Below are 23051 nucleotides of genomic sequence, written 5' to 3'. Positions count from 1 at the left end.
CATGCCCCTACATCCTCAAACTGACTTGGGGGGCATTGAATCGCACAACATTTGCCACAATTGCCAACTGCTTCTCGCCCATAGTCTCATCAACAGCCGCAGGTAGCAATTTCGCCCAACCCACGTCCCAAAGCCGCTACAAGCAGTTGTCCTCATATTAACTATGACACCTCTCTTCCCGGCATCTCTGCCTGATCCCGTTTCCATAAGAGTAACGCAGAAAAAGCTTGAGCAGCACCACATGCGACAAGGGCATACATTTGACGATTATAGCCTTGAGACAGAATACTAATTGCCTCATCCCAAATTTCCGGCGGTATCTTGGTCCCGCTTTGGCTATATGTCTCTATAACTCGATTGGGGTCAGAGATTCCGAGCGCCGACAGACGGGGAAACACGAATCCGTTGAAAAGAGCGGTGGTCACGGCTACCATGACCGTGCTTCCTATGGCTCGAAACTGGTTTGCTGCACCCATACCCACGGCTTCAACGATCGCAGTCAGATTCTGGCATGCAGAGATGGATTTGAGTCGGGATGGTAATGAAGACTCACCGTGATCGCGCTTTTCAGCAACAAAGGGAATGAGAAGAATGAGCGTCTGAAAACTGATGCCACAGCCCAACCCAGCAATAACTTGGTAGGCATACACGGCAGGAGGGATGCCGACATACGACCCACTGCTGGCCAAAAGTGCATATCCAACAATTTGGAGCACCGCCCCAACCAACACACTGTATACCGCTGGAATCTTGGATTTCTTGGTCACATTGGCACTGAGTATCGTACCTGCTGACAGTCCAGCTCCAAATGGAATTAGACGCACGCCAGCATCCAGGCTCGTGAGACCGCTAATCAACTGGAACCTTTGAGGTATCTGCAAGTTGGTAACTGTCAAGGGACCACCTTGGAGGAAAATGCCACTTTTTATCCAACTGTTAGCGCAGTTTATGAACATGTATGTTTGAAACGTGGTAACTCACAGGAGTGTGCCCACCATGGAACGGCTGGTAAGAAAGCGCCAAGGAAGGACAGGCTCGCGGGTCGCGTCTGTGAGCGTTACACGGCGTTCCCAGGTCACTAGGACGAGCCAAAGCCCAACAGAGCCGACCAGAAGAGCGATAAAGTAGGCAGATCCCCATGGAAAACGCAAGCCGGCCTCCTGGAACGCAGAAACGATAGACATGGTGGCGAGAAGAAGCAGCACACAGCCAGGTATGTCCAATCTGGTCAGAGCTGACTTGCGTCGCGGTGAAACTTTGGCTGGCTGAGTTGCTAGTGCTTTGTTGTGATGATGAGGGAAGCCGGTAGGAATTCCTATCATAGCCAATACGAACCCGACCACGCCGACCGGGACATTGAACAGAAAAATCCATCTCCAAGTTGTGACAGAGCTGATGCCACCACCGGCTATGGGGCCCAGAACTAGGGCCAACATGACTGCAATGCCCATATAAGTCATTTGCGTGGGGTATCCCTCTGGGGGTACAATCTCAATGGTCACGATGGTAGCAAGCGCGAAACTCCCACCACCACCCACGCCTTGGAATGCACGTAAGATGATACTACAGATTGTTAGCAGATGATAACATGTTCGTTTGGAAACTCGAGAATCACTGGGAAGAGGGGGTGGAACAGAACGTGAAGTAGACTACTCACAGCTGTGGCATGGTCTTAGCGGCTGCACAACAGCCTGAGAAAAGGGTGAACATTAAGATGGTGAACATGTAAACTGGCTTGCGGCCGAATATGTCGCTTAATTTGGCCACAATGACAACGAAACCTGGAAATGAGACTCATTAGATATATATCGCGACATTCTGAAGAGGGCTTCTCTTTTTTGGCATTGAGTGAGAGTGGACACATACTAACGTATCCCAAAAAGTAACTGGCCAGAATCCAGCTCGCCGCATCGAAGTCGCCCAACTCTTCGGCGATTGCGACCAACGACGTGGTCACGATAAATATCTCAATCTGAACTAGAAAGAGCATGGTGGCATTGAGAAAAGTTACCATCACCAGACGTAGGCCATGGAGGTGGCTGCTGGTGATGGCGGTATTGCGGTTACTTGCCATTCCTCTATTGTCCATCACGCCAGGGAGGTTTGAGTCCTGGGGCATCACGGCTCCATTTTCGATTCGATGGTTATTGACCGGTAAGTCATTGGCGCTCTTCTCTTCGGAGCCGGAATGAACATTGGGTGTCTCCATGATCGGTCATGAGTCTGGCAATGGTGAAAACGAAGTCAAAGGGGGAAAAGAACCATTCGGGGTGCGATGGGCGATGTTGAAGGGGAAGCTCCAGGTAACGTACGACCTCCCCCGCCGACAACCGTAATGCCGATCAAATATTGAAACGCCCAACGGGGAGCTTATGAGAGTCACATAAGATCACATTATTATTTCAAAATATTAATATACTAATATAATCAGCTTAATTCAATTAATTCAGCCTGGCAGATTAAGTACTGTGAACTTCCTCCAAAATTGGCATGACGAGCGAGTTGGGGGCATTAATTTCCGGATGTTGTTGGTTGGCAACACTGCAGCCGGGCGGCAAGCGACCACCACGTCGCCCCCCTGTTCCCCTCCTTGGATCCCTTGGCACCGTAGCCCCCAACTCGGGATGGTTGCCGGCATTCTAGCCAAAGAAATACCAACGCCAATATTGTCTCAGAATAAATCCTACAGTTGTGTCCAGGACTCTGATGTTCATAGTTGACAAACATCCTCATCCAAGAGCACCAGGATAGACCAAACGCTACAGCCCGACCTACAAGAGTTAGAGACTCAGTCAACACCCAAGCAAGCATGGAACAGGACTATGGCAACTGGGGCTCACTGACCCCCTCCCAGCAAGCAGAGGCCCTGGCCAATCACCCAGCTGTTGAACCGCCAGACGGTATAGTGCCCAACTTTGACAACCCTCCTACGAATAACGATATTGGCATTCCAATCGTCGTCACCTTCCTTGTTATGGTTGTTATAACTGGATCACTTCGCATGTACTCAAGAGTCGCCGTTGTCCGAGCATTCAAACTTGAAGATTGTGAGTTATTGCTATATATGAATCCCGGATGGCGAGATCAGTCTGCTTACTAGGTATTCACAACGCAGATCTTGGCCTCGGTGCATACGTGAGCTCACTTCATCTTTGTACCCAAGCAAACCTTCATGGGCTAACGTAATGAAAAGATCGTGTTCATCGGTCTCACTGCGATGTTTTTGCGTATGATAACTTCATACGGCTTCATGGTTGACGAGTGGAACATCACACTTGGAGCATCCAACGAATGGACCAGAGTCAGTCTCTTGCCGATGTAATTTGTTCGCAGTGGATCAGGGCTTACCAATACGTCTTGTTACTATCTAGGACCTCTGGATCTACCGTCTCATCTACGCGTTCGTCATGCTGTTCGCAAAAACGGCCATCCTTCTTGAATGGAAGAGCATTTTTGTCCCAACGAAGAAGAGGAACTGGTTCTTCTGGGCCACCACAGCCATGGCAACCATCAATATTCTGGCTTACACTATAGCCTTCATTATGACTATCTTTAGATGCAAGCCAGTCACGAAGATTTGGCGGCCCTGGCTCCAAGGCACTTGCTCAGAGCAGAAATCTACTGACGTCGCCACTACCTTCATCAACCTCTTTTTGGATATCCTTATTTTGCTACTGCCGCAACCGATAATCTGGAAACTGAAAATGACACGACAGAGGAGAGTAGGCGTGTCACTAATCTTCTCCATCGGCTTGCTGTGTGTACCCATTTCCCACTCAACCCTGATGATCTTGTGGTTGTGCCCGAATTCTTTGCTAATATTAACCAATAAGTGTCGTTGCCTGTGCAGCTGGAAGAGTCCACGCAAACATGGTTCTCGACTATGTAGGAAACACAACTTCTGGCGGCTCGGTGGCCCTTATATGGGCCTACGGCGAATCAGCCTGTGTAATGATGGTGTTCGCTGCCCCTGCGATCCCCAAGGCTTTCAAAAACCATAACTTCCTTTCGGGGGTTGTATTGGTCATCCGCTCGTGGAGCCGATTAGGGGACAGCACGCAAGACGTCTGCAACTATGAGCAGGTCAATGACAAGCGTATAGTGCGAACTATCGGAGGCGGTGGAGGTGAGGGCAGAGTGCGGAAACCGACCGCAACGGAACTAGCCCTGATGGAGACCCAAGACTTGGAAGATGTGGAGGCAGGCGCCATCCACACAGCTGTTGTTGACCCAACGCCATGCCACACCCAGCAGGAGAGATCTATCTTAAAGACTACCGTCTTGGATACAAGGGAAGATTCAGCATCGAAGGCCGCTAACGAGCAGATGATTGAGCGTCAACATCCATGGCTTGATGGTAGGGGTAGTTAACACGGAGAAGTTTCGACTCGGAGAGAAAGACATCGGCCTGATGCCATGATCCCAACAGTCCCTTTGCGAATGGTCACTCCCTGGGATAGTTTAGCTACATTTACTATTGTTGTCACTTTAGTTTCTGATATATACTCAACTATATATTTCAAAATCCACTTGTTCACTTATATGCATTTTGTCTACAAACAACTTGAAATTGGTTTTCTGTTGAGGACTGAATAACGCCAGAATTCTACCGGAGTCTCTCAATTGCAGTCTTCCATTTAGTAAACATACGCTTATCCTGCTAAGGCCGCTAAAGCTCTGCTTATGCCGTAAGACGGCTGCTCCCGCGAAGGATCAAGTGATAACGATTGAGTGTGAAGATCTGAGGAAAATCGAGGATTGGAACAAGGCGGACGTCGAAAAGACCCTGAGAGCTCACACCCGCCGCAAGCCCTGCTGCGTGTTGCACTGCCTTGGAAAAAGATAAGTCCTTGAGCCAACACCGTCCTAAAAGGTAGATATTACTCCGAAGGCACGCTGAAGACTGCGGACCGATCCATTGATGTGCCGAAGGTGTACATTTGTGTTGATAAGCGCTTGCCGAAAAAGTAACATGTGCATCGCCCCCACTTACGGTAGAATAGCCGGCAGGCCAATCAATGCCACAGTTGTGTACAAGGTACTCACTCACACTTTAACACTGCCAATTACAATCCCTCCGAAGAGTCATGGCATGCGGCAGGCTTTGAGGGGAAAAAGTAATATTAGCGCCGGCTGGCGTACGTCGAACTTAATGGAACCAACGAGGCACTGTGATTGATTGCGTTGACTCCGTGGGCTACTACTTCAAATGTAACTAACGCGTAAGTGAGGCGTGGAGGGTGGTATCCAGACACCCGCAGAGAATTTGGGCTACGAAATATAGGAAAGTGATAAGCATGATTAGCGCATATTGACAGGTGCGCGCTCGATTCTGCCGATGCCGATCACTTTCTGCTCAGCCTGAACTGTCACTTCCTGGGGTATCATCTCGTGCCGATATGTCCCAAAGATAGTACAAGTCCAGGTAGCCAGGTGACAGTGAGCTGCGAATCCACTATATGTGACGGCTTAATTCCTAAATGCAGCCAATGCGTTGCAACCAGTAAGCCACAGGCGGGAAGGCGGGAGCTATCCTTCAGCCCAAGCTGTCGGGAACTAGGTTGACAGTGAACCAACAGCCTTATCACATCTTGTTTCATGTCACACCAAAGCTTGCATTAGAGGAAAAGACTGTGTTGCATAGAGGAAAGACTACCTACCCCACTTTACTGCCCACGTCTACTGTTTCAACTGCAAACCCGAATGTTCAATGCATATGTAATATATGCACCCAAAAGCACATCCATAACAAGCCAATCAACGCACTCATTTCATCTAAACATCAGGCTCGTTCACCTTGATCAGTTCTTCCGAATGCTCCCCTCTTGCCCGAAAAACCAGATTCGGGCCTTCGTGGTCTGCCATGAATCTATCGTAGAGCTGGTACTCATTTGACCGGTCTCTTCCCCCTTTGGCCCCCAACCGTCCACTTCCCAGCTTACCCTCCTCTCCGGGTGCTTTCTCAAAGTCGAAATACCACATTGTCTTGGCGACCGTCAGGCTCAGCTCAAGGTACGCAACAGCCTTCCCTGCACAGGCGCGATCTCCCAAGCTAAACGGGATGAAAGCACGCCGCATAACGGCTCGTGCTTCCGTCGCCTCGGGACTCTCCTCGCCCCCGCTTTCCAGCCATCTTTGGGGTTGGAACGAAAAAGGCTCTGGGAAGTACTCCGGGTTGTGCATCAAGCTGTAGGTCCCCACCCCAACCAAAGTTCCGGGTGGGATGACGTGACCATCAACAACGAGAGGCTCGGGGGACAGAGGATCCTTCTCCCGCCACCCCACACCGGGTGTTGGGGGGCAGATGCGCAGCGTTTCATCGATGACAGCACGGAGGTACTTGCAGCTCGTGAGTTGGTGCCCTTGTCGGATTTCACTGCCTGAAGAGAATGTTGTCCGAATCTCACTGGCGAGTTGGGCGTAGACAGAGGGGTGGCGTGAAAGGTAATAAAAGACGGCGGACATGGCTGTTCCTGTGGTCGTACCCCCTGTTGGCCCGCAAGCGACTCATTAGTACCACCAAGCAAATAAGGCTGTCACAAACTGACCTGCATTAACGAACACACCCGCCTCGCCCCAGAGTTCGCTCGTCCGGATGCCTTCGTGTTGCATCTCTCCAACCGCTTCATCGTTTGCGACGAATGAGAAAAGGTCGTGACGCGCGTCAATGGGTAGTGCCATCCGATCAGATATCATCCCGGCAAGAATCTTGCGGAACTTTTCAACGCGTTCCTTGATGAACCACTGCACACCTGGATCAATGAAGTGCGTCTTGGGCCAATTCATGAACAAGTACACTCTGGCGGTCAGGGCGCTGAACGCCCGAGGTAGTATTCGCAATGCCTCTTCTGTCTGTATGTTCCAGGAACAGCCGAATGCGATGAGCCCGATAACATCCATTGCGAGGTACTTGCATCGCGTCGTCATATCGACAGTTTCTTGCTTCTGGCTAGAGCGAAGGAGCTGTGCAAGGAACACGTCGATCTGGGATAACATTGTGGGTTCGAAGTCTCGCATCGAGCGCTCAGATATGGCTTGCCCAACAGCCTTGCGGCGACGACGATGCTCTGTCTTGTCAAGCTCTGTAAAGACACTTGGACGGCGTCGGAAGCGAGTGAGGACATATATCGAGGACTTCACGACTCGATTGCTTAGGTATATGTCTGACGCAGTGAAATCTTTAGTCCTCTGCCCAGTAGGAGCCTTGCCAGATCTGATTGAGCACGGGGTTGATACTTACCCTGGGCGGCAGTCAAGGTGTTGAAAACGAGTCGATTCGGACCTTGTCTGACAACAGGGCCTAATATTTATAGTCAGCATGGTGGAGTGAAAGTATACGCCCAGACTGGTCGATTGAACCGCGATCTTACCATATCTGAGGTGATCCAAGTATGTCACGAGGTGAACATCTCCCTTGATGGCGTGCCAGCCAGCATAGCCATTGGTAAGTCTTGCCAGCAATGGACCTGGATACTCCTTCAAAGGACTGAGAACCAGGCGAGAGCTGATACCGTAGACGATCTAATAAGAAACAGCAAGAGCTGGTGGTTAGTGAAGGCAATTTCTTTTGGCGGATGAGCTCATACCAGTGTGATGGCGAAGATCGCGAAATACTGAATTGCCGTGTCCATGATGTGTTCAGCAGCGTAGTTGAACGTTGTGAAAAGAGAACAGAGCATGCAGCGTCCTTTCGGGTTGCACTTGACCTGAAGGAGTGTTACATATATAGCTAGGTAAGGGGTAACACGAACATTGGGCAGAAATGTGTCCGACATTATATCGAAGTAAAATTCGGGTAACTAACGTAATTGGGTAAGAAGCCAACCTTACTCGTAGAGGAAATGGGATGAATTTAAAGCAGTTGCATTAAGACGAATTAGGCAACATATCGGATATGACAAGTACCGTAGACATGGACCAAGATGGGCAGTTTGAGAACCTAGATAGGTACCTGCTGAGAATGTAACTTTGTATATGGTCCTACATGTCAGTAGTAATTAAGCGATGTCGAGGTATAAAAGGTCAAGTAGCGAGAGGGTATTTCAGACGTACTTTCACCGAAGCACTTTCACCGAGGTCCATCCACATCAACAGCCAAAGTTTTGCTTCATCATTACTTCATACATTCTACTCCTAGTATTCGTACTAAGTGCCTCTCAATGGATGCTCAACAGCTCCCCGTGGAGCCAATCGCCATCACTGGGTTCTCATTCAGGATGCCCCAGGATGCTGTCGACGAGAAGGGTCTATGGGGCATTCTGGAGAAGGGGACCAATGTCAAGACAAAATGGCCACCGGATCGCACGACTACGGACGCATTCCATGACGATCAATCAAGGAAACCAAACACAGTAAGACCCATCATATCTTACACTTACTCTCCGTCATTATTCTACTATGTCGATTCAATTCCGCTAAGCATTTATATCTGCACTCACCAAAGCTTCCTAGCCATTATGCTCACTTCATGAGAGAAGATCCGGGGGTTTTCGACGCCCCTTTCTTCTCAATCACTGCCAAGGAAGCTGCCTCGATGAGCCCTAGGCAGCGTCATTCCCTGGAGGCCGCTTATCACGCTTTTGAGAATGGCAGGTTACTCTTTTCGTTCGAGCTTTTGGGATGGCTTGCTAATTACAACACATTTAGCTGGTATACCGGTTGAACAACTTCGCGGGAGTCTCACTGCTGTCTATGCTGCATCCATGGCGGATGACTGGACGCTCATGGCAGCCAAGGATGCTGACACGGTCCCCAGGATGATCATTTCTGGACATGCAGCCACCATGCTGCCAAACAAGATCAGCTGGTTCTTTGACCTTCGGGGACCTAGCGTTCATATTGACACAGCATGCTCCAGTGGCCTCACGGCTCTAGATCTGGCGTGTCAGAGTATCCTGACTGGGAACTGCAAGGCGGTAAGTCCAATGTCTTCAGATACTTTGGTCTATAACCATTTTTGCTCTCTATTTAATTGAAGAATTTGCTGACAGCATGTCTAGGCATTAGTCATCGGATCCAGTACCCTTTTGAGTCCCGAACCATCTCTCCAGCTGGCCAACTTGAACTTCCTTTCTCCCGACGGCTGTTGTCACAGTTTCGACGCTCGTGCCAATGGCTACGGAAGGGGAGAGGGTGTCGTTGCACTCTACTTGAAGCCTTTACGACGTGCTGTGCATGACGGAGATGTCGTACGAGCTATTGTGCGAGCGACGGCCTCAAATCAGGACGGCAAGACACCAGGACTTACACAGCCCAGCAGCCAAGCACAAGCCGATCTCATACGATTTGCATATGCTAAAGCGGGCCTTGACCTGAACCATACCACGTACGTGGAAGCACATGGTGAGTGACATATCTAAGTTCTTCGCCTCCAAGTGTTTTGTATGTACCTCCCGAAAGACTTGCTCACTCAGGCCCCCCTTATGTCCAAGAGAAATGAACTGATGACTTTCGCCTAGGTACTGGGACGCCAACGGGTGATCCAATCGAGGTCAAAGCCATTGGAGGAGTATTTGGAAAGAAGCGGACCCCTGGAAACCCTCTATATGTGTACGTGTCTTGTTCACAGCACCAGCTTTCCTCCATCGTAACATGCTTGATTCCAAACTTACCCATGGTCTCAGGGGATCCATAAAGGCGAACGTTGGCCATCTTGAAGGATCCAGCGGTCCCGCCAGCGTTGTCAAAGCTGTGATGATGATCGAACGAGGGGTAATCCCCCCCGCAAGCATTGTTCGAGACACTGAATCCGAATATTGACATCGCTACGGACAACATAATGGTATGTCCCTTTCCTGCATCGAAACATATCTAGCTGCAGAAATGGCGGCTTACTAATGTACGACTATTTTCCGTCAGATCCCCACTGTGAAGACCCGATGGCCTGGTTTGGGTCAGAGGCGCGTTTCTGTCAACTCATTCGGGTTTGGAGGTGCCAATACTCATGTCATCGTTGACGATGCCTTCCACTACATGCAAGCACATGGCATTCACGGTTTCTATCGCTCCATTAACAATCTGATCTCTACCGGGACCCATCTCAACGAAACCAGTGTGTCCACAGCCGACGAGATCCATTGTACGGGCTGCATCGCGTTCAGTGATGCCGTAAATGGCGACCACCCAACTACATCGATTCCTAGACTCTTGATATGGAGTGCCGCAGACGAAGCAGCCATTCATCGCATGTTGCAATCGTATGGCGATTACTATTCCAAGCATATTATCAATCGCCGCCATAAGATTGACCAGCTTGCGTATACATTGGCCGCCCGAAGGAGCATCATGTCGTGGAGGTCATTCGCAGTGGTCGAAAATGATTCCGGGGCCCCTCCGACAAGCTCACAAACCATACGCCTGCGAATTCTGCGGTGTTCTTCGAAACTGAGAAGCCGGTACGCGTGAGGTCTGGTGAGACTGGGATCGCTTTCATCTTTACAGGTCAAGGAGCCCAGTATGCTGGTATGGGGTTGGCCTTGATGAGGTACGCTATCTTTGAGCAAAGTCTGCGGAGGTCTGATGAGATATTCATGAGCTTGGGGTGCGACTGGTCTCTTTTTGGTAAGTCATTAACAAATACCCTTACATGATGGTGTAAAGCTTTTGGCTAAGATGCTGGCAGATGTTATTTCGGACGCAGGGAGAATCAACACTCCCGACTGCAGCCAACCGGTTTGCACCGCGCTGCAGATCGGTCTTGTTGACCTCCTAGAAAGCTTCAAAATCACACCCTCGGCCGTTGTTGGTCACTCTAGCGGCGAGATTGCCGCAGCATACGCTATGGCTGCTTTGTCATATGAATCCGCCTGTAAAGTGGCATACTACAGGGGAAAGCTGACGGGCAGCTTGGCTCGTCAACTTTGTGTGGCTGGTACACCAGGTGCGATGCTGTCCGCTAATCTTCGCGAAGCCGAAGTACCGGAGTATCTGGAAGGTCTTGGCCTCGATACATCGGACGGTAGATCGGTATGTTTGGCGTGTGTCAACAGCCCGGAGAACGTCACGCTGGCAGGACCAGTAGACCTGGTCGATATCGTCAAAAAGGACCTTGACAAGAAGGGCATTTTTGCTCAGAATCTCACCACAGGGGTTGCGTACCACTCTCCGTCCATGCAACTCATGGCCGAGGACTACGCTGCTAGTATTGGCTTCATTACACCGGGCTCCGGAAAAGGCTCAGCCATCTTCGTTAGCTCGGTTACCGGAAAAGTCTCAGGGCCAGAGGAACTAGCAACACCCCAGTACTGGGTCAACAATCTAACATCGCCTGTACGCTTTTCGCATGCCTTAGCCAAGTTGACCAGCTTGACAACGAAGTCATGCTCAGTCGGTACGGGAAGCCTGACCAAACCATTCACGATCACTGATGTGGTCGAGGTCGGCCCCCATGCGGCTCTGCGTCGACCAGTGAGGGACACTTGTCCCCAGCTCCGCTATCACGCCTGGATTCAGCGCTCGATTTCACCAATACACTCAACCCTTAACCTGGTTGGCAATCTGTTTTGCCTCGGATACCTAGTTTCAGTCACTGCCGCAAACCATCAAAACCAACGAAAGCATCCTTACTTAGTCGATTGTCCATCTTACCCGTTTGATCATACCCGCCGATACTGGGACGAGTCGCGGATGAGTAAGGACTGGAGGTTGCGAGAAGCCTCGCCGGGGTTTTTGCTTGGCAGACGGGCGCATGATTGGAACCCACTCAGGCCACGATGGAGGAACTGGCTTTGTGGCGAGACTATGCCGTGGCTTGGTGAACATCATGTAAGTTTTTGTGTGAAATGACACCCATCCTCCATATGTCGTCTCCTTAAACCATCTTATCTATAATCTATGCCTTGTGCAGTACCTCCTGCATCTGTATTCATACACTTTCGAGTCCTTGGACTAACGCTGAGGACACAGGTTACTGGCACTCTGGTGGTTCCTGGTGCAGGAAGTCTTGTCATCGCCATTGAAGCCGTCCGGCAAACAGTCGGTACCACAGGCCGCAAGATCTCGGGTTTCGAGTTCAGAAATCTCCAGCTACTGGCCCCGCTCAGAGTCGGTGACACGACCCGAGACGCCGTCGAGACGGAAGTTCACCTTGACTCTATCCAGGGGGTGGGCGCGAAGGAATCAACATGGTTCCAGTTCCGTATCTTCAGTCATAACAACGGTCATGTGACGGAAACATGCAACGCCCAGGTCCAGGTACAATTCGAAGAAGATATCACAACACCGGCCGGGCACGAGAGGGCATTGGAGGACGAGCGGATTCGCAGTCTCTCAAGGACAATCCACTCCGCTTGCACCCAGCCGCTCGACATACAAACATTCTATAAACGCTTCTTTAAGTACGGTTTTCGGTACGGCCCATCTTTCACTGTCGTGACTGAAGCGAACTGCGACCCAGTCGGTCAGGCATCCGGCACGGGGAAAGTCAGCTGGGATCCCGCCCAGCACGAGCAAGCAGGCGATAGCCCTGTCCACCCAGCTATCTTGGATGGAGTTCTTCAGGTATTGCTGGCCGCAGCACCCAAAGACCTTGGGGATACCGCAACAGTGATCCCTCGCCGGATGGGAAAAGTCTGGATGTCTAATAAAGTATGGTCTCAGACGACCAGAACGGTGAACGTGGCTGGTATCGTCAACGGAACCCCTGACGAAGGAGGCCCGTTCATGAATTTCTGGGCTTTAGCGGATGACAACACACCATTATGTTCTATTGAGAATGTTAAAGGTGCCGAGATATCCCGAAAAGAGAAGAACGACGATGCTGTAGTGGACCGCAGGCTTCTGTATCGCATTGCGTGGAAACCAAAGCTGTGTTCCCTCGCGCCGGGTGAAGTGCAGAAGATATGCGACACAACATCCTTCCGATTGGACAACTATGACTCGGAGGTCCATGCCTTTGCGAACTTCTTCCCCAAGATTGAAAAGGTCATGCGTTCAGCCGCCATACAAGCCCGGCAGACCGTCTCAACTTCTCAGATGAGCGCCCTCCCCGCTTATTTCAGCAAATATGTCAACGCATTAGATCAGCAGTCTGATCACAACCATGCGACACTCGGGAATCAAGAGAAAAACGATGAGCTCAGTCTTTCCTCACTTGACGCCGCCATCCTGGAGTGCGAATTGGAGTATCCTCAGTGGTCACTCTTCCCAACCTTCGCTCGTGCGCTCCCATCCATTCTTCGCGGAGAGGTGAACCCTCTAGAGCTCATGTTCGCGTCAAACGCGGCTGAGAAGTTCTATGCCAGTGTCTACGGATTTCATATGCTCTCTGGCGGCTTCCAAAACTTCCTTAACATAGCCTCGCACGAGAATCCAAGGCAAAGGATCCTCGAGGTCGGCGCGGGCACGGGAAGCTTTACGCGGCATATACTATCTGCTCTGCAAGACATCGAGGAGGCAACAGGCGGTAGCTCGTTCGCCGAGTATGTTTTTACGGATATATCGGCGTCATTGGTTGGCAATGCCCAAGCCCAGTTCCAAAACCACCTGGACAGGATGAAGTTCATGCAATGGGATATTGAGCATGACCCGAGCGATGGGCACCCCGGATTGGACATCGGAGGCTACGATTTCATCTTCGCTGGCAGCGTGCTCCACGCCACGTCGAATCTCTCGAAGGCATTGCGAAATCTTCGAGCACTACTGAAGCCGGAAGGGTACTTGATATTGCAGGAAACAACCTCAACACAAACCGCATGCATCAATATTGCGTTTGGAGCACTGGAAGGCTGGTGGCTTTCTACTGAAAACTGGCGCCAAGGTAGCCCGTTGTTGACGCAAGAGCGATGGAACCAGGTGCTCCAGGATAACGGCTTTCATGCAATCGATCTTGCATTGAAGGATTTCCAGGATGACGCACACCATATTGGCACTATCATGGTCGCAAAAGCTACACCCGAAGAACATTTGACGCTCCAGAGCCAGCCCGATGTGTCACACCAGGCCCGACCGCAGCTCGTACTTGTCACTGATCGGGGTTCAGTCGATGAGTCTTCCCTGACAAGAGAGCTTCAACGAGAATTCGAGGTCAAGCAAGTCGTGGACTTTGACGCGATCGAGCAGGGATGGGAATCATCACCCAGCGATGTCGTCGTATCTCTCATCGATTTCGGGTACTCCCAGCTCACAAATCTAGACGCTCAAAGGTTCGAGAATCTACAAAGACTCATTCACGGATCGAAGAACATCTTGTGGGTCTCTGTATCCGTCAATGAAACTGCCGTTGTAGGTGAAGCCGATGTTAATGATGGCTTGCCAATTGATCCCCAGAGTGGGGTCGCAACAGGCATGTTACGCACAATCCGCTCCGAGGAAAGCGACAAACACATTGTCACTCTCAGCATCAACCAGGCACACACTTACAAGCAGGCTGAAGTAGCCGCTTTTGTGTCAGAGATACTCCATTTATCGTTCAAAGGAAGCGAGTCTCGAGACTGCTCCGAGGTCGAGTTCATTGTTCAAGATGGCCATATCACTGTCGGCCGGATGGTGCATGCAAAACAGCTTGATGAAGAGCGGGTGTCGCACATACGGCCCCTTAAGAGAACGGAGGAATGGGGGTCCGGTCCATCTTTGGTGCTGCAAGTCGAACATACAGGTGTGCTGGACTCACTGCGATTTGTCGAGGATCAAAGTCACCAGAATGAGCTGCTTGCAGACGAGGTGGAGATAGAAGCCGAAGCATGGCCCATCAGCTTTCGGGATGTATTCATCGCCCTTGGAAAGCTCCGTGGAGCCGATGAGCTTGGCTACGAATGCGCCGGTAAAGTCACACGCGTTGGCTCTGCAGGCTCTGGGCACGTCAAACCTGGCGATCGCGTTGTCATGGGCATGCTCGGTTCAATGAGAAGCCATCCCCGCAGCAAACTGCAGGCCGTGCATAAGATCCCCGACACACTCTCTTGTATTGATGCAGTATCGCATGTGAACCCGGCCATAACAGCTTGGCATAGCCTGGTCAACCTTGCGCGGCTGCAAAAGGGGGAGACAGTGTTGATCCACTCCGCTGCAGGTGGGACAGGGCAGATGGCAATAGGCATCGCTCAAATGATCGGAGCAGAGTGAGTTTCCCTATTTCCTATTTCATATACATTGTCTGTCTTCTGGCCTTACTGGATCTGACTCTTGATAGAATTTTTGCGACCGTGGGTTCGGAAGATAAGAAACGTCTGCTTGTGGAAGAGTTCCATTTACAGAGAGAACACATATTCTACAGCCGCGACACATCATTCGCAAATGGCGTTAGACGTGTAACGAATGGAAGGGGAGTCGACGTTGTTTTGAACTCACTCGCAGGGGAGGGCCTCCGAGCAAGCTGGGAATGCATTGCCCCATTTGGGCGATTCATCGAGATTGGCAAAGCTGATATCATGGCCAACTCTTCGCTCCCCATGGGCACATTTGCCAAGAACATCACCTTCGCCGCCATGGACCTAGTCTCGATCGTGAAAACGAACGTCAAGCTGGCAGGGGAACTCTTCCACAAAGCGATGGAGCTCATCACCGACGGTCTGTTGAAAGGGCCCAAACCTTTGCACCTTTATCCGCTAGCAGAGACCGAAAATGCTTTCCGGTTCATGCAGAGCGGGAACAATACCGGACGCATCGTCATAACCGGGACGAAGTGTGATCAAGTCACTGTGAGTGTGGACATTGTCAACCCTTCTGCTATTACGGCTATTATCGACCAAAAGCTGACACGAATGTAGAAATATCTGGTTCATAGAAGCGCATGGCGCTTCAATGCCGAAGTGACCTATGTTGTTATCGGTGGACTTGGGGGGTTGGGCCGTGTTGTAATTGAGTGGATGGCACGTAAAGGTGCACGAAACTTGCTCGTTCCCTCACGCTCAGGAATTTCATCCCAAGCCGCCTCGGACATCGTAGCGAAGCTGAGAGACGAAGGAGTCTGCATAACAACGCCCAAATGCGACGTCTCATCTATTGATGAGTTCTCAAAGGTACTGGAAAGTTACGCCTCTTCAAACCCGCAAGTCCCGATCAAAGGGTGCATTAACTCAGCAATGTCACTTCAAGATGCCATCTTCAGTAACATGACTCACGGCCAGTGGACTGCCGCTCTCCAGTCCAAGGTGCAGTCAAGTTGGAATGCACACACTCTTCTCCCTCGCGACATGGATTACTTTATAATGCTATCTTCACTGGTGGGGGTATATGGCGCCATGGGCCAGAGTAACTACGCCGCCGGCTGTGCATTCCAGGACGCATTGGCCAAAGCTCGCACCGAAGCCAACGGGTACCAAGGTATCTCGGTCTCACTGGATCTTGGCTGGCTTCTCGATGCAGGCATCGTGAGTGAGCGCGAAGACTACCGGCGGAAGTGGGAGGGAGCCCAAGACATTGCAGGAGTTAGGTGCTCGGACTTGATCGCAGTGCTGGATCACTACTGTGACCCCGCTAGGTGGTCGGCCCTGGAACCTGATCTCCCCAGACGAAGCGGCATCTCTAGCCAGAGCCAGCTGCTTGTCGGAGCGGTGACTCCAGCAGACTTGGCCAGGCACGGTGAGATGATCCCGGCGTCGATGAGCACCCCCCTCTTCGACGCATTCAGGAGCCGTTCTGGTACTCACGCCGTCGGCTCTGGTATTGTGACTTCAGAGTCGCAAGCTATGGATGCTGGTGCTCGTTTCCGAGCGGCAACCTCTTTCGACGAGAAGTGCAGCACCGTCATTGACGCGATAAGGAGCAGGCTGGCCCGCGCCTTGGACGTGGAGATAGACGATGTGGATGCCGGCAGGCCAGTGTCAAGCTATGGTGTTGACTCGCTCATGGCTGTGGAGCTGCGAAACTGGATGCGAAAGGACTATGATGTGGAAATCGCTGTATTTGACATCTTGGGAGGGACAACCATTGCGGACCTTGGTCGCCAGGTGACGAACAAGGCAGCAGAGCTAGAAATGGGGCCTGGTGACACAGCGGATTAAACTCATACTACTGATCATGAGAGACGGCGGGGTCTAGATAGCCTATTAGATTGAAATGGAAAGGCAAATATCGGAACGATTGAGATCCAATGGCAGTGATTCATACTTCCCGCAATGCTCCAAGGACTTCAAGCAGACTGGGTTGGCTGAGTTGAGGCCTGTATTTTTATCAGCGACCATTGTGGTCATTGTACCTAGGTGGTGAGATCAGATCGGGTGCTAAAGTGGTGTTGCCCCTACTGGTTGGCGGGTTGGCGGGGTAGGATACTTGGCCCTAATGGGACGGGTCGCTGGGTTGTGGTAGGGTACCTGTCTTTCAGCACTACACACATGTATGTCTTCGTCGATACGATTACTTCTCGAAGTCTAAACAAGACGTATTAAAAATTGTATTTTATATGTTTTTCCATTAAGTATTATCATTACGCACCAGTCAATGTGCGTCAAGTGTCCAATTGAAACGAGTGTTATTGGGTACCAGTCGCACACGACCTTTCTTTTTCTTTTTCTCTGTTTTTACATATTACCGGACGGAGTCTGCCAAAGAGTGGTAGGCCAGACTCGTCCGGGGGCTAGTACTACTACTATACAATAAAGAGGGTGGTAGGTAGATGTTTGGGTATCTGAGTGTTTGTTTCCCTAAACCATGGCGTAGTCCTTCTGCGAGTAGTCCTTCTGCAACTCGGTGGTGGAGCTGGTCCGGCTCTCGGCGTCCTCGTCGATGACGTGGCGCACCTCGGTCGTCTTCTGGATGCCCGCCATGCCGCCCTTGGCGCTGCCGTTGGCGCCGGCAGGGTGGTTGCTGTCGAAGTCGCGGTTCGCCGTGATGAGGGTGGCCATGCGGAAGCCACCGGTGTGAGGGCCGTTGTGGGTGCCGGTGGCGTTGCCGCCGACGCCGCCCCCGGACTTGCCGCCGCTGCGCTTGTTGCCGCCCGTCGACGGGTACGAGCTGCCGTTGTTCTCCGACTTGACGATCTTGCCGATCAGGTCGGCCATGTTGAGCTCGATGTGCAGCTTGAGGATATACACGAGCGGGTGGAACTGCACGTAGATGAAACCCTGTCCGAGAGACATGACACCGATCAGGACAATCTGTTTGGGGCGTTTATTAGTCGACCGACTCTATATAGGTATGGAGAAGGAGGTAAATGGGATCTAAAACTTACGTCCAGAGACATGGAAACGAAAATCATGAAGATGTTGAATTTGAAGAGGCGGTTGTACTTGGAGAGACCGTTGGAGATGAGGCGCGAGCGGACAAGGTAGACAAAGTAGACATTGAGGATGACGTCCATGATGCAGAAGATGGCCTTCTCCATGCGGTCCCAGATCTCGTTGATGTGCACAAAGGTGGGCGAGATTTGCAGGCGGGCCGGGATCCAGATGCAGAAGACGCTGACGTTGATGACGCCGAGGCCGAGCGCGCAGCCCCAGATCATGCGGTTGACGACGGTGCGGTCCCGCATAAGCAGCGAGATACGGTTGATGATGATTTGGATGATGCACTGGACCTGGAAGACCCAGGCGACGAGGAGGAAGAAGAACAGCCAGAAACTGCAGGCACGGGCATGGTTAGTCTTGTAACTTGACCAAGTCATCATGGGGGATGGGGGATGTGCTTACGAGGTCTCAATGGTGCCCCAAAGATACAGCCAACTGACGATACCAATGATGGAGCTACCGGTCCAGCTCAACCACACCATGATGATGTAGGCGTTGACACTGCCCGTCCGCTTGTACACGCCCCACGTCTGCTTCCGGGCCTTGGAGGCCGTGAACAGGCCCGCCGCGAGCGAGATGCCCCAGATGATGGACGCAACGTTCATGTCGGTGTTGCTGGGCGCTTGCGCCACAAACGTGTCGGGTACAAGGAAGCCCCCCATTGTGACTGACTGATCACTACTTGCCTGTCCTGTCGGCGCCGGTTATAGTATAATTACTAATAGGAGAGGCCCGAAGGGTCGGGGTGGTCGTGGTCGGCGTAAATGCGTGTGGAAAGAAGGAATGGAAGGAAGACACCGAGAGAGAGAAGGGGCCAGGGAAAGGAAATATAGAAAACGAGAGGCAGATAGTTGATAAAGGAGTGTGTCGGCGGATGCCAAGGACTATAGTTGAGCTCTCGGCGATCAGATCGGACAGGAGACCTTCCTTATGTGGACTGGCAGAGGTGTTCCGGCTTCTCGTTGCGTGCTGACTCGCTCAAGTCCCACGAGGTGGATGTAGGGAGGATCCCTGGTATCGGACCGCGCTCATGGCACTGCCATATTGCGATGGTTTATTTGGCGCTGCTGGTAGCTTCTTTGCCCCCCGCCGCCGTGTGGTAGGAGAGGAACGCTTGCACTATAATACACTAGACCACCAGCAACTAGTTGACTATACCACTCATCCAATGAAAGCGGCGCGATGAGGTATCAGCCGCCAAGTGGGGGGCATCTAAGGCCTTGACGGGGGCCCGGGCTGCTGGGTAGCAACATCGCTCTGATCAGTCTACTCCTGACTAACCCCGGATGACTTGGATCACCCTGCCGGGGCTCTCTAAAGCTGCAGATCCCCCAGGGGTCAGCACAGACATAGAGAGGGGGCATGCCACTCAACAGGGGCCACTGTTACCTGTTGTAGGGCACCAGATCCGATGCAGATGCAGGATATTTTCCTCCCGAGATGCGCGCTAGTTGTGACCCAGGTGGCCCACACTGTTCGAGGTAAGGCATAGTAAGCCCCAAGATGTCACGGCTCTTGACTGAAACGATATTTGCGGTTGCCTATGACCGCGGCTTACTTGTCTCTGTAGTTCAGCTTTGGGAGCTGAAATGGCACCATCTCTTCCCCTTGATTTGCTTTCTTTGTGCCTCTCGTTTTCTGTTTTGAACCCTTACTCTTGGTATTGTCAGACTACCACTAGTACCGACAGTCTGGTTGATGTGCCTTGACTAAGCCTTATTCAGATCAAATAGATTGGAAATATCTGCTGCCATTAGTGTAGCTAGAAGGCGACGGATCTGCCAACCGCGCCTCGAAGACGGACTGGTAGACAGGAAAACAGGGAATCTACTACCTACCACAACCGGATCTCGCTGTAGACGGTAGGCACTGTTCTCATTGACGTCTGGTGCTTCGTAATTTTCTCTGTAAATCTAGCGTAGACCGGCTCGGGGGAATGGGAGCTAGATGATGGTCGCTAGCAGTACTAGCAGCACGCCGTCATTTTTGGCATACCCACATACCTAGACTCTGGTAGGATTTGTATGAGATGTTTCATTTGACGACTTACTCAGTATCCTTGATGACGGTTCTGGGCCAGTCCGCATGGCTCGAATGGCTAAGGATCCGCATCCTTGCAAGTCACAGCAGCAGTCGGAGACCAGCCCGCCAGCATGGCCTTTAGAGATCCGGCGATCAACCAAATTTGCAGCAATGGCTAATCACAACTGGATCGAGCAGGGACTGTTTCGAGCAGTAAACTGCTACATAGAGCAGGGATGGGGTTGAGGCTGAGCCATATACAGGCTGAGCTGAGGTGGTGCACGCCATTCCTTATGGTGTTATCGAAGCCTGCGACCTTGTTCGCCGCGCGACAGCCCTACAGCCCAAGGTCGTTGTCATCAGGGAAAATCGTACGATCATCCCCGGCTTTCTCCCCCGGTGTCTGAACTACAGCCTCACACAAGCCAGGGGTGTTCAAACGGTGGTCGTGACTTTAAATCGCCAAGAAGCTCGAGCGCAACGCGCGCAATCTCTGTCAGTGGTCCCCGTAAATGCAATTTTGACAGCACTCGATTCTAGACCGTTGTGCTGGGACCAACCCGGGTTTCCGGGACCCGCTTTGCCCATGGCAGCTTCGAGCCCGTGCCAATTGAGCAGAGCGATAAAGATAAAATAAACGAGACCAAGATTGGTAAAATGCGACTCCTTTTCGTGGGCCAAGTGACTGTTCGTCGCGGCGGCTGATTTTAGAGAAAATAGCAGGGCGATGCACGCGTCGCCGCTCGTTCCCCAGTGACCAACCCTTAGGCCCCCAGGGTCCTGCGCGTGTTGGACAATGAGCACCGCTGATCTTGCTGTTTCCACACGCAACAGCAACGCCCGTCCGTGATGGCTGCCTGTATGGTCGAGACCCATGTAGCCTCACACATTCTTTGCTTGGGAGTATATGGCGGGTAATCGAGTTGTAACATTAACACTACCCGGACGACATGACTTACTTGAAGGAGCCGAGATCCAATAGATAGCTATACACATTCGTTGTCCCTATCCTTTGCGGCCGCATAACGATTACCAGGCGTCCAGTTCCAAGGTGACATTGCCGTATTTGCCGTACTGTCTTGGCGGTTTTCGTCATAGTAATATGTTACCCTAGAACAGTTGGCGTTAGGACTAATGCCAATGGGTGTCATGGACGAACGAAGGGTCCGGTCCCTTTGCTAGCCCGTTGTTGATCCATTGCTGCCCCATTCATCAACTTCGGGAGGAAGTTCCCGAAGTTACGGGAAACCAGAGGTGCCTGTGCACCGTACCAAAGCTATCTAGCAATCGATAACTCGCATCGTTATGAGATTGCCGTCCTCTTCAGCAGAGAGCAAAGTCAAGAGAAATGGCGCAAAGAGCCTGCAAGGAAGTCTGGCATTGGGCTAGGTGCCGCTGACGGGATTCCGAGGCCCGAACAAGTACCTCGTGGTCCCTGCACATCATGGCCGGACTTGCAAGCTCAGACGAGCAGCAAAATCGGTGGACAGCTTCATTCTCGTTCGCCGCGCTGCATCCGACCGTTTTCCGACATTCTGTAAGCTTCGGCATACTCATCCCTCTCGAGAGTCAAAACATGACACTGATGTTGAAGCTGCTCACATTCCATAAGCTTGGAGCGAAGTCTGCGGATGAGCTCATGCTTTTCGAGGGACTCGAGATCTTCCCGGTCCGTAGACCGAAGGTCTGGCAAAATGTTAGGTTTGGTAATGAGCGGTTTGCCATTGTTGACAGGGGTTGCCCTGGGCTGACGCAATTGCGAGTGCTGATTCACTGGTGCGGCTATAGGGGATACCTGGCTATCTGCTGTTGGCCGAACGACTGGCGCGTTGCTGGAAGATGGTGGCGGGGGATGGAATGAGCGTTGTGTGCTCTCGCGAATGGCGTCGTCATCGCCATCGTCTTCGTTGGCGCTTCCGGGAGACACAATTATTGAATGAGAGGTCTCCATGTGCCGCTTGAAGTTGTCGAAGCGGCCAAAACTTCGACTTTTACCTTTACATTGCGGATGACGACAGTAATATTGTCTACCGATGCGGTGCCTTGATCTCCTGTGACGGGCCATGGAGTCTAGGCGTGTCAACTTTTCACCGCACTCTGGGCAGGCGTAGACACCCACTGCGCGAGAAGAGGCACTCAGACGTGCAGGGCCGGGATCAGCTCCGGGGGAACCATGCCTACTTATCTTAGCGACTGTATGCCATTGCCATGGATTGTGCTACACGGGATGAGACAGCTGCTTGTTGACCTACCTCCAGGCATGTTCGTCATGTGACTGCTGTGATTGAGAAGGCGCCTCCTCGGGGTGACAGAGAGCAAAAGTTGCGCCCGTACGTTCACTGTCAGACATATCTCTGGGCATCAGAACGGCACTCTGGAAAGTGGTTCTGGGTTCTTAGGCAAGGCTATCGTTTATCTATGCGCTTAGGATCAGCTTGGATGTTCTGTCTGGGCGGACGAACGGACGGACGGGACTTTTGTTGTGCACGCACTCACCGCGCTTGCTAGAATCTTGCGGCCCAGGATACGTCATCTCATCACAGTTTTCCGCGGTCGAGACGATGAAAATAAAAGCAGTAGACGACGGGATGAGTTGCAAATTGGAGCCCTGGGCATCGATATAGTCAGTCTATGGTTGATTTCGCACGCGCGGCCAGGCAGATGCTGAAAATTGAAGCTCAAAATCAAGGCACCGCGCCATTCCCCATTAGTTCGGGCCAAACCCACCCAACACCCACCACCAGCTGTGGCGCGGGGTTGAGGGAAGAGGGAGCCCGCCCAAGTGGCTTGCAGAATAGCGCATTGCTGCTTCCACTTTCATTCTCGAATCAAGCTTGGAGTCCCGTCCAGGCCTGATGTTTTCAGGAA

The 23051-nt window shown here is 51.7% G+C and overlaps 6 protein-coding genes across 6 annotated transcripts; 2 read left to right on the top strand and 4 right to left on the bottom strand.

The window, feature by feature from the left end:
• Positions 1-161: 161 nt before the first annotated feature.
• On the bottom strand, positions 162-2209 carry PG985_008485 (MFS multidrug transporter-like protein; the record flags this gene model as incomplete). The annotated part of the gene is made up of 4 exons (XM_066828253.1): positions 162-933; positions 982-1563; positions 1658-1781; positions 1867-2209. The coding sequence occupies 4 exons, from the start codon at positions 2207-2209 to the stop codon at positions 162-164; spliced, it is 1821 nt and encodes a 606-aa protein (XP_066683165.1).
• Positions 2210-2809: 600 nt separating this feature from the next.
• PG985_008484 (uncharacterized protein) lies at positions 2810-4371 on the top strand (the record flags this gene model as incomplete). The annotated part of the gene is made up of 5 exons (XM_066828252.1): positions 2810-3047; positions 3101-3135; positions 3194-3301; positions 3372-3757; positions 3858-4371. 5 exons carry the CDS (start codon positions 2810-2812, stop codon positions 4369-4371), a joined length of 1281 nt encoding a protein of 426 aa, XP_066683164.1.
• Positions 4372-5775: 1404 nt separating this feature from the next.
• PG985_008483 (cytochrome P450) lies at positions 5776-7775 on the bottom strand (the record flags this gene model as incomplete). Its single annotated transcript, XM_066828251.1, has 5 exons — positions 5776-6488; positions 6549-7163; positions 7241-7300; positions 7371-7521; positions 7587-7775. 5 exons carry the CDS (start codon positions 7773-7775, stop codon positions 5776-5778), a joined length of 1728 nt encoding a protein of 575 aa, XP_066683163.1.
• A 384-nt stretch (positions 7776-8159) lies between these two features.
• On the top strand, positions 8160-16940 carry PG985_008482 (polyketide synthase PksD; the record flags this gene model as incomplete). Its single annotated transcript, XM_066828250.1, has 12 exons — positions 8160-8351; positions 8444-8549; positions 8647-8915; positions 9000-9342; positions 9459-9549; positions 9624-9711; positions 9859-10394; positions 10441-10483; positions 10600-11763; positions 11905-15056; positions 15128-15635; positions 15705-16940. The coding sequence occupies 12 exons, from the start codon at positions 8160-8162 to the stop codon at positions 16938-16940; spliced, it is 7728 nt and encodes a 2575-aa protein (XP_066683162.1).
• Positions 16941-17579: 639 nt separating this feature from the next.
• PG985_008481 (uncharacterized protein) lies at positions 17580-18823 on the bottom strand (the record flags this gene model as incomplete). Its single annotated transcript, XM_066828249.1, has 3 exons — positions 17580-18032; positions 18107-18494; positions 18564-18823. 3 exons carry the CDS (start codon positions 18821-18823, stop codon positions 17580-17582), a joined length of 1101 nt encoding a protein of 366 aa, XP_066683161.1.
• Positions 18824-21675: 2852 nt separating this feature from the next.
• Positions 21676-22533, bottom strand: PG985_008480 (uncharacterized protein; the record flags this gene model as incomplete). The annotated part of the gene is made up of 2 exons (XM_066828248.1): positions 21676-22360; positions 22436-22533. The coding sequence occupies 2 exons, from the start codon at positions 22531-22533 to the stop codon at positions 21676-21678; spliced, it is 783 nt and encodes a 260-aa protein (XP_066683160.1).
• Between the last annotated feature and the right edge of the window lie 518 nt (positions 22534-23051).

This window comes from Apiospora marii (genome assembly GCF_038362585.1).
Source record: "Apiospora marii strain CBS 49790 chromosome Unknown utg000005l_segment0_segment0, whole genome shotgun sequence".
NCBI lineage: Eukaryota > Fungi > Ascomycota > Sordariomycetes > Amphisphaeriales > Apiosporaceae > Apiospora > Apiospora marii.
This window is presented reverse-complemented; position numbering and strand designations above follow the sequence as displayed.